Source organism: Thalassophryne amazonica, chromosome 21 (genome assembly GCF_902500255.1).
Source record: "Thalassophryne amazonica chromosome 21, fThaAma1.1, whole genome shotgun sequence".
In the NCBI taxonomy this organism is placed as follows: domain Eukaryota; kingdom Metazoa; phylum Chordata; class Actinopteri; order Batrachoidiformes; family Batrachoididae; genus Thalassophryne; species Thalassophryne amazonica.
The window spans coordinates 33,436,361-33,447,001 of NC_047123.1; the positions used below are offsets into that span (position 1 = coordinate 33,436,361).

Here is a 10,641-nt window from a genome sequence, read left to right on the forward strand (position 1 = left end):
TTATACTCCTGTCTTGGTATACAATTATTGGCACAAAGGTATGGTGGCCATCCCAGGGTGGCAGCTGTGCCCTGGACGGGGTCAAAATTTAAAAATGCTCCAATCATATTGAAAAATATAGCACATTATTTATCTGATTCCAAAGATTCCAAAAAGCTATAGTTCAGACAATCTACAACTATATGCTATGGAGTTACAGGATAAAAACAGCAATTATCATGACAAAGGACAATTTCAGTTTGAACAGGATCAAAAATTAAAGTTGCTCCAGTTTTGGTAAAAAGTGATGCAAATTATTGGCTGAGCTACTAGGATTAATAAATGGAATAGTTTTAACCACATTGAATGCTTGGCCTCCAAAGTAAAGGTCAAACAAGGTCAATGTTACAGGATAACCCCTATAACTTGATAACTAAGCATGGCAGATGAAAACCCTATTAACTCAACCAATAATTTGCATTCCTTTTTTTAACCAAAATTGTAGCAACTATAACTTTTGACTCCTGTACAAACTGAAATGGGCCTTTTGTCACTATTTTTGCTGTTTTTACCCCATAACTCCATAACATTCAATCATAGCTAGTCCAAACTGTACCTTTTTGGAGTGGGTATGATTACAGAAATAATGTGGTATACTTTTCAAAATGATTGGAGCATTTTTCTCTTTGGACACCTGTGTACAGCTGCCACCCTGGGATGGCCACCATACATTTTGTTGTAGGTCTGGATTGTAAATTGCTGTTTAGTCCCCTGGCAACCTGGTTGGCCCATGGACTAAATAATGAGCGTGATTAAAAAGAAAATTATAAAGGAAATTAATAAAAAATGAAATTACGCAGAAAGAACAGGATGCAAGCGCGTTCTGCACAGTGTTTGTCATCTGTGCTTTGCTGATCTCTTTTAGTTTGTATTGATCTCACTCGCTGGCTTTCTGTTGTTGCATGGCCTGATGAATGATGCTGACTAGTTTCTAAGTCAGCAATAATTACTACTCTCGATACATCAGTGAGGGAAAGCAACAGTACGGCTCACACAAGTTGTAACAAGACAGCTTAGAGCAAATCCATTAACACATTGATTGCTGTTTTCACAGGCGGGCAGAAATCCGTTTCCCCGAGTTTCAGCTCAGGAAATCCTACAGTTTTGAAAACCTCCCCAGGAGCTCCGTGGGGTCATTTCTCAGGGATATCGCCAAATACGACGCTGGTCAAGAAAGATCCAAATCATCCTGCTTTTGTTCAATAGAACGGCATAACACCAAAGTACCAGACATAAAATCCTGGTTATGAGTTTTGAGGAACAAATTACACCTCAGGGATTCACTTTTATTGACCGTGGATGTGTTGAATTATATTTTCTCATCTTCTCTTTAGTGCGCACATTCATTCCTGTTCACCGTGGATCATTTTTATTCCCCATTGCGCTGTTTTTCCTGCGTCATTGCTCTCAGGCTCGTCATCAAGTTGTACTCGATGTGGAAAAATCAGGAGTGAGAAGATACCAACAAACTGAGCTTTTCTGTTCATGTTCATAATCTATGACGATGTCACCGGGATATTCCTCTTGATTGGGAAAATTGTCGAACCAGCTGATGTCAAGTGTGCATTGTTTTGCTTTTGTTTTGTTGGGCAATGTAACTCATATTTCCCACTTGGCTTGGGAATGCCACTCCACTGGCAAGAATTAGGACTTGGCCAAGCATAGGGAAGTGTGGGATGAGCTGCTTGGTCTACTTCCACCATGACCCGCCAGAAAATGAATGATTGAACAAACTCACAAAAATATGGACATGTCAGCATTTATTTTTTTTTTTAGAGTTTATTGGATTTTGAGGTGGATCAGGGTTCATGTTTCTACGATGTCTCATGCTGGATTTCATGTTGTTCGCAAATTGGTGTAACAGCAAATTGGGAAAATTGTCAAACCAACTAATGTCAAGTGTGCATTGTTTTGTTTTTGTTTTGTTGGGCAATGTAACTCATATTTCCCACTTGGCTTGGGAAGAATTAGGACTTGGCCAAGCATAGGGAAGTGTAGGATGAGCTGCTTGGTCTACTCCCACCATGACCCGGCAGAAAATGAATGAATGAACAAACTCACAAATATATGGACATGTCAGCATTTATTTTTTTATTTTTTTTTTAGAGTTTATTGGATTTTGAGGTGGATCAGGGTTCATTTTTCTACAATATCTCATGCTGGATTCCATGTTGTTTGCAAATTGGTGTAACAACAAATTGGTACAACAGGCAAGTTTTTTTCTTTGGACTTGGCAAAAATATGAAGCATATAATTGAGAATCTGCAGCATTCGCTCATATTAAATAGCTGTTATTTGTGTTTTTGCCAATCGCGCGGTTTCCGCACTCACATTCCACAGGTAAACAGCAATTAATCCACAATTATTACTTGTTTACCGTAATAATGGCACACATCAGAATTAAGACAACACATATACATTTGACATTGTTTATGTGCACTAAACTTGAAACAGTCCATTTTCCAAATTGAGGTGATGTGAGTGTGTGGTAGCCGCTGCAACTGGAGTCACGCCGCCACCAGCTTGGGGGGAACGGGGACCTGCCGCAGCTAAAAACTGCGCAGCCCCCGCAGGGGAAAGGGGTGGCGTGAGCAGTGGCCAGGATGGGGTTTGTGATGGGAGGGGCAGGAAGGGAGGTGAAGGGAAAAATGGAGCATGCTTCAGTCTTTGTCCATGTGTAAGTCTGTCAGTTTATTGTCTTTGTGGGTTGAGATAAGAAGGAGCCGAATAATCTCACCAAGGCCTGAATAAATTCCTCTGGAGGTAAACAGTGGACGATTTGTCCTTCAGGCTCGATAAGCCTGGAGTGGTTGAGCAGTGAAAAACACTTTTTAACAGTTCCACTTGAACAACCAAATCTCAATTATGAATTAAGAATATTCCCAATTATGAATTAAGAATATTCACCGGCCTCCGAAACCTTCAACTTCAACTGCAAGGCACGCATCAGCTCCAAGGTGTCATCCAATTTGCATCCGAGTTCAAGAGTCAACGCAGTCTGAGAATGCACTGCCTTGCCAACCTCGTTAATCATGACGGACAAGCGAGGGGCAGTGGTTCTTGATGCCACTGTCTTGCCAATTTTCCGGTATACCAGGGCAGCACATAAGCCAAAAAGTACCAGCCCTGCTACCATGAGACCAAAAATGAATAAATCCTCGACGTCTTCAATGGAGAAAGGCGCCAAGCATGCAACACGCCAAGAGCCCCAGGAGTCGAGAACATAGCCCGCAGGATACGTTCCATCTGGGCAGGTAGGATCCCCTGGTCCTGACCTTCTTGTAGAAAAAATGGTGTCAATAGCGTTCAGAGACCAGCTGATCAATTCCATGGTAAATCCAATAGTAGTCCAATAGATCCAGAATCCAATATAATTTGAGGAATTCACAGTCTGGTGAAGTAGGGACTTGAAGGTTAAAGCAGAAAGCAGGGATAAGGGAGAGTGGAGGAGATGCGTCCGCCCTAGTTTTTTCAGAAAAATGCACAACTATCAATTTTCCTTATGTCACAAAATTTGCTTCATCTTTTCCCATTCCCCCAATTTTCTGAAAATAACAGTATAATTTATAGTTTATTTCTCCATTTTTCACAATGTGACAAAAATGAAAGACATTTAAATGAAAGTATTTTCCCTTGTGACTGAATCTCCCCATGATAAAAAAAAACCTTAAGTTTCCTCCATTACAAAGCTATTTGCTATTTTATCTTTTTTTTTTCCTTCTTTTTTTGCAGACTCTGCAGCCCACCTGCTCCTTTAATGTCCTCATTCTTTCATGCAATTATCGGAAATTGCTTTGCAAAAAACATCAAGTCTTTCCCAAACACAAAGGAAAACCAACATAAAATGGTGATACATTTTCATGTGGCTGCACAGTTTAAGAGTTTTGGGACATTAGCTGGTTTTTGCTTTGGTATCAAGCGGGCCTGCAGACATGTCGTGGTGATATTTACCCCATTCAGGAGATGATGAATAGCTGATAGTTTGATGAATAAGACAACAGATCTATCACAAGTAACAGAAATGTCAACCTATTCATCTGCTTCCAGACATTCAGCGTGACATTTATTCTCCATCAATCAGTTGAACTTGGCTGGATGTTTAAAGGTATAAATATGTCATTATATATTATTGACAAGTGTGATATATTTAATAAACAAAGAAAAAACAAACACGAACTTTAATCTTGACCTTCAACTCGACTGTGTTGCTCTTGTTTTGTTTGAAATGGCATGAACATGAAACAGTTGCTGTGTGTATTATTTTAATCTTTCACCAATAAATAAACACAACCCTCGACATGAGTCACCATAAGACCTTAAGTTCACTGACCGATCATTGATTGATTGTCTCTGACTGCTGACTATGTGATGTTAAATAATCACTGATTGCATTTTGTTTTTTTTTGTAAAATAAAAGGCAAACTATTCTCGGAGACGATCAGTGGTACTCAGCTTGGATTTTTTTTTGGATTTGTCTCTTTCATTAAAAAACAAATAAGTTTACCATAAGGGAGCTTATTTATTTATTTATTTATTTATTTTGCCAAAAGTTAACTTCTCAAATCAATAAACAGTCGAGATCTTGCTGCACATTTAAGCAGCTTTTGTCACCATCTAGTGGGCGATGTGAACATTTCACAGCTTCTGGTACATTTTCCATTTGAATCCCAAAATTCAGCAAAAAAACAAACAAACAAAAAAAAGCATTCATACATGTCAGAAATGCATCATTTTTAGATAAGCAAAGCTTTGACCTCCCATTATTAATGTATAATTTACATTTTTTAGAGTTGAGTTTTGGAATTTTAAGATGCGAAAATTATTCAAATTTTCGTGACGTTTTTTTTTTAAAACTTACTAACCCTACTCCTTCCCCTGACCCTAACCATAACTAGCTCCCCCGCTGCAGTTTTGATTATGTGCAGCCATCATGGCATGAATTAGAATGAATTCGTGCTGCCATAACGAAAATTTTACACTTTTTGTGACAATACGAGGAACCAATAGATTAATGTATATTTTGTGCTGCTGAATCACAACAATCCATGAGACTGGTTTGAGAATTTTACAAGTTAATAACAAAACCTTAAAATCAGACCTCACATGAACAGGAGGTCAATGAAGGGAAACCAGAACTGGAGTAATGCGATCAAATATTCTTCTCCTAGTTAAATTCTGAATCAGATGGAGACTCTTGATGGCAGAAAACAACATAGCAGTCAGTTTTCGACAAAACAAAGTTATGAATCAGTGTTTCTGCAACCGGTCGAATCTTTGCAATATTACGCACAAGAAAGAAAGTGATCTTTGTGCAGATCAGGCTAGTGGACATTTTCACTGCTATAATCTTGTACTTGATAATTGTGTCCACACACACACACACACACACGCACACACATATCTTTAAATTTCTGTGTTTTAATGCCCGTCTGGGGCTGAAAATGAAATCAGGGATTTGATCAGGAACTTTTTCCAAAGTTTTTGACAAAAGGGAATTGACTTGATCAATGAATCAGATAAGCATCTGCATGTAGTGATGATTTTAACCGGAGGAAACCCCTCAGAGCTTCAGCCTCCTCAAAAATGGATCTTCTTGTATTCCTCAAAGGCTGCTGGTTTGTGATGTATCCTTTTGAGTTCTGTAGGTGTGTGAAGATTTCTGTAGGCGCAACTGTGAGTGACACAATGCTTACGAAGCATTTGTAAAACATTTTCAGATGAAAACATGGTATCTTGTGAGGAGTTCTTTATCAACGTTGCCCTGCACGAGTGGAATTGCATCAGTGAGATATTCTGACTATCTGTTAGCAAAGGACAGAAAACAGTGGGCTAGTTTGGTTAATTTTTAATCGACCTGTCAGCTGACACTCTCGGAGCGCCTCTATATAATGATGAAGCTTCTGCTCAACCTTCAGCAGCAAAGGGGACAGTACAGGTGAGCTTGGATTGTTGAAATATGCTGAACATTTGCCCACTAATTCAATTTTTTTTTTTTTTAAAGAATGCTCAAATAGCACAATGATTTAGTCTTCAAACCTGATTAACAAGTTCCTGTGTTTTTTTCTGTTCATTTAAGCAGGTTGACAAGATGCGGTGCTTATCTGCTAGTTGTGCGCTCACAGTGGTGCTGCTGGCTATGGCCTGGGCAGATGCCCATCACCACATTGGTCATGACCATCATGGTCACCCCCCTGGTCATGACCATGATGATCACCAGCACTACAAAGACCACCATGGCCATGAAGTTCATCCCTGCCACATCCTGGCTCCTCCCAATGGCAAATTTGCTTTTGACCTCTACAAAAACCTGTTGGGAAAATCTCCTGCTGGAAGTAATATCTTCTTCTCACCATTGGGTGTTGCCACTGCCCTGTCCATGCTGTCTACAGGTGCCCATGGTGCAACCCACAGCCAGATGTTTACCACCTTGGGCTACAACGAGTTCAATCAGACCCAGATCAATGAAGCATATCAGCATCTTCTAAAATTACTGGGCGAACCCAATGAGTACCAGCTGGAATTTGGCAACGGTATCGCTCTGCGTAATGATTTCAGTACCCTCGAAACATTTGTGAACGATGTCAAGACTTACTACCAAGGAGAGTTCTTTCATGTTGACTTTTCCAAACCCACGGATGCTGCAGCGAAGATCAACAGCTTCATTGCCAATAAAACCCATGACATGATCAAAGACCAAGTCAAAGATCTAGACAATGCAATGGCCATGGTGTTGATCAGCTACATATACTTCAGTGGTAAGATGGATAATACAGCAGAGTCATCTTATACTCGGTGAAAAGCACATCTCTTTCTGCAATGTATGGATGCTACAAGCAACAGAAAGTACTTAAATGCCATGAACATGAATTAATTTTGTGTAAAAATGACAAATTAAATAAAAAAGAGAGGTCGCTCAAAAAGTGTAGAAGTGTGTTTGAATAACGATTAGTGCCTCGATGTTCTTATTATAATATGATTAATAAGTACAGAGTGTACTCCTCCATTCAAAAGCAAATATTCATGTGTCCTTCCTTCACTGCTCACACAGGACAGTGGGAGAAACCCTTCAACGCCTCATTTACACATAAAGACACCTTCCACGTATCCTCAAGCAAAACCGTGCAAGTGGACATGATGAAGAGGACGGGCCGCTACAAGTACTACAACGACAAAGAACACCACCACCAAGCCATTCTGCTGCCCTACAAAGGCGGCAACTCCTCCATGATTGTTGTGTTGCCTGATGAAGGCAAAATGGACGAGGTGGAGGGCATTCTGGACTTAGGACACTTTAGGCACTGGCTTAAAAAACTTAAACAGTAAGTGAAGTTATACAATTTAATCTTCATTCTGTGTTGTCTTATGCAATTGTGACTGACATCTTGCAGGATCAGAGAGAACGTGTAGGAGTTGGTTGAAAGAGTATGTTCCTTACGTTAAAGGTTTGAAGTTTTAACTGGTTGAGTATTTTTGGACATATGATCTGTGTAAACGTTATATGACAGTGATTCTGATAGCAGTGACGTCTTCCACAGGCGTCTCCATTCTGTGACACTGGAGCTGCCGAAATTTTCCATTTCTGATGAAGCATCTCTGAAGGAAACGCTGCAAGAACTTGGAATCAAAGATGCTTTTGAAGACAACGCAGATTTCTCTGGTATTTCTGACAAAGTCCCCACCAAAGTCTCAAAGGTAAGCTCATGAATTGTTATATATACATACCAGGGTAGGCTGAAAAGTTCTAAGGCTCACTATAATGCAGTTAATGCATTACTCCTTCATGGGGAGCCTTAGAACTTTTCAGCCTACCCTCGTAAAATGGCGCAATGGTGTGGTTTACAATAGTTGCCACTAACTGTCAAAAAACCCCAAAAACAAAACACTAGATCTTTGCATTGCCATGAAGTCATGAGTTCAAAGGCAAATTGTACCTCACAATGTCAAAGAACCTAAACCATCCGATTAAAAAAAGGCCCATTCTGAGAGCAAATCCAGGTTATGACGAAACCCCTTCTCCAACCCAAGTGTCACCAAACCACTTTTTGAGATACAGTAGGTGCAAGCAAAGAGACAGAGACAGGAAATCACATATTGGCCCATCACTTTAATCACTCCAGAAACTCATCTATAATCTGAGTAATCTAAAATGATCTATTCCAGGCTCGACCGAACACGGCCCGCATGTTTCATGAAGATGGAGTCTGGATTTTTTTTTTTTTTTTACAGTAATAAATGAAACACATTAAACAATAATTAAAAATAATAAAAATGATAAAATATAACAAGCCCATTTTCAGTTTTGGAATCAGAGTAAACCAGCATAAACCAGAGCATGAAAACGTATAGGAAATTGTAAATGATACGAAATAGGATGGTGCAATTCATCTCAGTACTTCTATTTCATTCATTAGTTGAACACAGAATCTGACAGTAAGACAAACATGTCAAACACCCACCTGTATTTCAGTTCTAACCCCAGATTTTATGGTTTATAATCCAGGTTGGATTAAATCGCCTCACCAATATGGTGCAAATTACTTTCAAGATTTTGAGAAAATTTAAAATGTCAACCTGAGACTGAAAAAAGGATCAACTGACAAATATAACTAACTCTTCCATGACCCTGTGACCCCCCCCCCCCCCCCATTGAAATCCCTTAATTTTTCAAACACAATCACAATGATACACATTGCGCAAAAAAGATCACTTTTTTGAAAGCAACTGTGTCAAAGCAAAAACCGACTTCCTCTTTCTTGTTCCAGGCGACCCATAAGGCTGTGATGAGCGTGGATGAAGTGGGAACCACTGCAGCAGCAGCCACCACGTTAGAGATGATGCCGATGAGCATGCCGATTCACATGGTCGTGAACAGACCCTTCCTGGTCTTCATCATGGAGAAGGCCAGCAAGAGCATCCTGTTCATGGGCAAGGTTTCTGACCCTACTGCTGCGTAAAGGCTGACAAGAAATGATCACGATCACAACTGACAGCGTGGAAAATCAAGTGAAAATCAGAAATACAACAAAAATACAAAAAGTGTTTAAATGTTTTACTGCTGTCGGAAATTATTTTCCTCCATAGAATTGAATCTCAACGATGTCTCTCAACAGTTTTTCCATCTCTGAGTGATTGTGCAGACGATTTTGAACACATTTGTCTGTCGTCACGACAACCAGATCGTCTGCTCCTCAAGTCTCACGGCCCTCTAACAATATCTGACGTTTTATCAAGCAGAATTTGTATTTTTTCTCTTTTAAAAAGGAAAACATCCAGTAAATGGCCTCATTTCTCCTTGAAATGTGTGAATAAGACAGTTACTGAATAAAAATTACACTGAAAGTTCATGTTTCCATTCATTTGGCTAATAAAACACTTCAGGAAAGCTCAAGTTAACTACGGTGTTCACTACGCCGACGCTGCACATCACCAACGCTTTGGGTCGATGTAGAGAAAAGAATCATGGGTAAATAAATGGCGCACAGAAGTATTATTATTTTTTTTTTACACCATGACATGTTCCTACCCCAGCCCTGCCACCTCAACTGTGTGGTGCAACAGTCTTGAAGTGCAAAAGCATAATGGAAAAAACTGATGGCTTTAAAGTTTACGTCAAACATTAGTGAAGTAGATAAATGCATATATCATAAGAATCTTTAATTTTATGATACAAGCAACACATATGGATTAATTGTCCTTCTTGGTCTACTTTTTGCAAATCAGTCATTAGCCACTTCAGTTTTCAAAATGACGGCCATTTTTTTTCAAGATGGCACCCTGAAATATGTATTTTCATCATATATTTGCACATTCTTGGTTTATTTCAATGTTGTACCTGTTAAATATTTTAATGTTGACTTTCATGCTTTTTAAATAGATTGTTTATGTTCTTAAGTGTACATGCATGCTGTACAACATGTGATAGTGTTTGGAGTGTCAGGGTTTAGTAGTAGAGGTAGTATTTTTACTTTTAAAGTCAGTCGTGTCCTTTGGATGAACATTTGTCCTCTCTGCTTACCAAACTCTTATCTATGGGTCCAAGTAGCTGCTTGTGCACAGCAATGGCGTCACCCCAGCAAACCACATTGGCTTGTGGACTAAACTAGGTAAGGGTAGGTCCTCAGTGATGGATTTTGCTTTGCTCCCATATCAGTGCTTGAAGACAGAATGGACCGTTGAACAGATGAAACAGTGACTTCAACATTATATACCCAAAATTAAAAAATTCATGTGAGTAACAGCTTTTTTTTTTTTTTTAGAAGAAAAGGACTTCTCAGAAGTATTTATACCAAATTTGGTGTTGGTATCGTCAACTGAATGATTCTTACGCTGCTTATCTGGGTCCAGGTCACGGTGGCAGTAGACCAAGTAGTTCACCCCACACTTCCCCATCCTTACTTTTACGGCTAGTCTAAAGGGGCAAATGTCCATACGGAGATAATTTCCAGTATGTAGAAATATCTCTTGCTAATGTCTCATCACTTTAGCAATTCAACATACTGACGTGCAGAACAATATGTTGTGACATCTTCATTTAAGCCACAACAGACAAGCAGATATTCTTCAAGCTTTTGCTTCACGCCGTATCTCCAGCCAGCTTGTATC

The 10,641-nt window shown here is 39.5% G+C and overlaps 1 protein-coding gene across 2 annotated transcripts; it reads left to right on the forward strand.

Moving 5' to 3' along the window:
* The first annotated feature begins 5,935 nt into the window (after positions 1-5,935).
* Positions 5,936-9,057, forward strand: LOC117503400 (alpha-1-antitrypsin homolog). 2 transcript variants are annotated; one of them, XM_034162612.1, is made up of 5 exons: positions 5,936-5,974; positions 6,116-6,794; positions 7,088-7,358; positions 7,575-7,731; positions 8,802-9,057. In XM_034162612.1, the coding sequence occupies exons 2-5, from the start codon at positions 6,128-6,130 to the stop codon at positions 8,991-8,993; spliced, it is 1,287 nt and encodes a 428-aa protein (XP_034018503.1). In that variant the 5' UTR covers positions 5,936-5,974; positions 6,116-6,127; the 3' UTR covers positions 8,994-9,057. The 2 variants fall into 2 exon arrangements, with proteins under 2 accessions (XP_034018503.1, XP_034018504.1); XM_034162613.1 differs by having other exon boundaries at positions 5,944-5,974; positions 6,119-6,794.
* Positions 9,058-10,641: the final 1,584 nt, after the last annotated feature.

Excerpts from the sequence above, each read along its gene's own strand:
- LOC117503400 (XM_034162612.1), top strand. The coding sequence starts at position 6,128 with ATGCGGTGCTTATCTGCTAGTTGTGCGCTCACAGTGGTGCTGCTGGCT. Across the intron at positions 6,795-7,087 it reads CAGCTACATATACTTCAGTG|GACAGTGGGAGAAACCCTTC; the intron begins GTAAGATGGATA and ends CTGCTCACACAG. Across the intron at positions 7,732-8,801 it reads TCCCCACCAAAGTCTCAAAG|GCGACCCATAAGGCTGTGAT; the intron begins GTAAGCTCATGA and ends TTCTTGTTCCAG.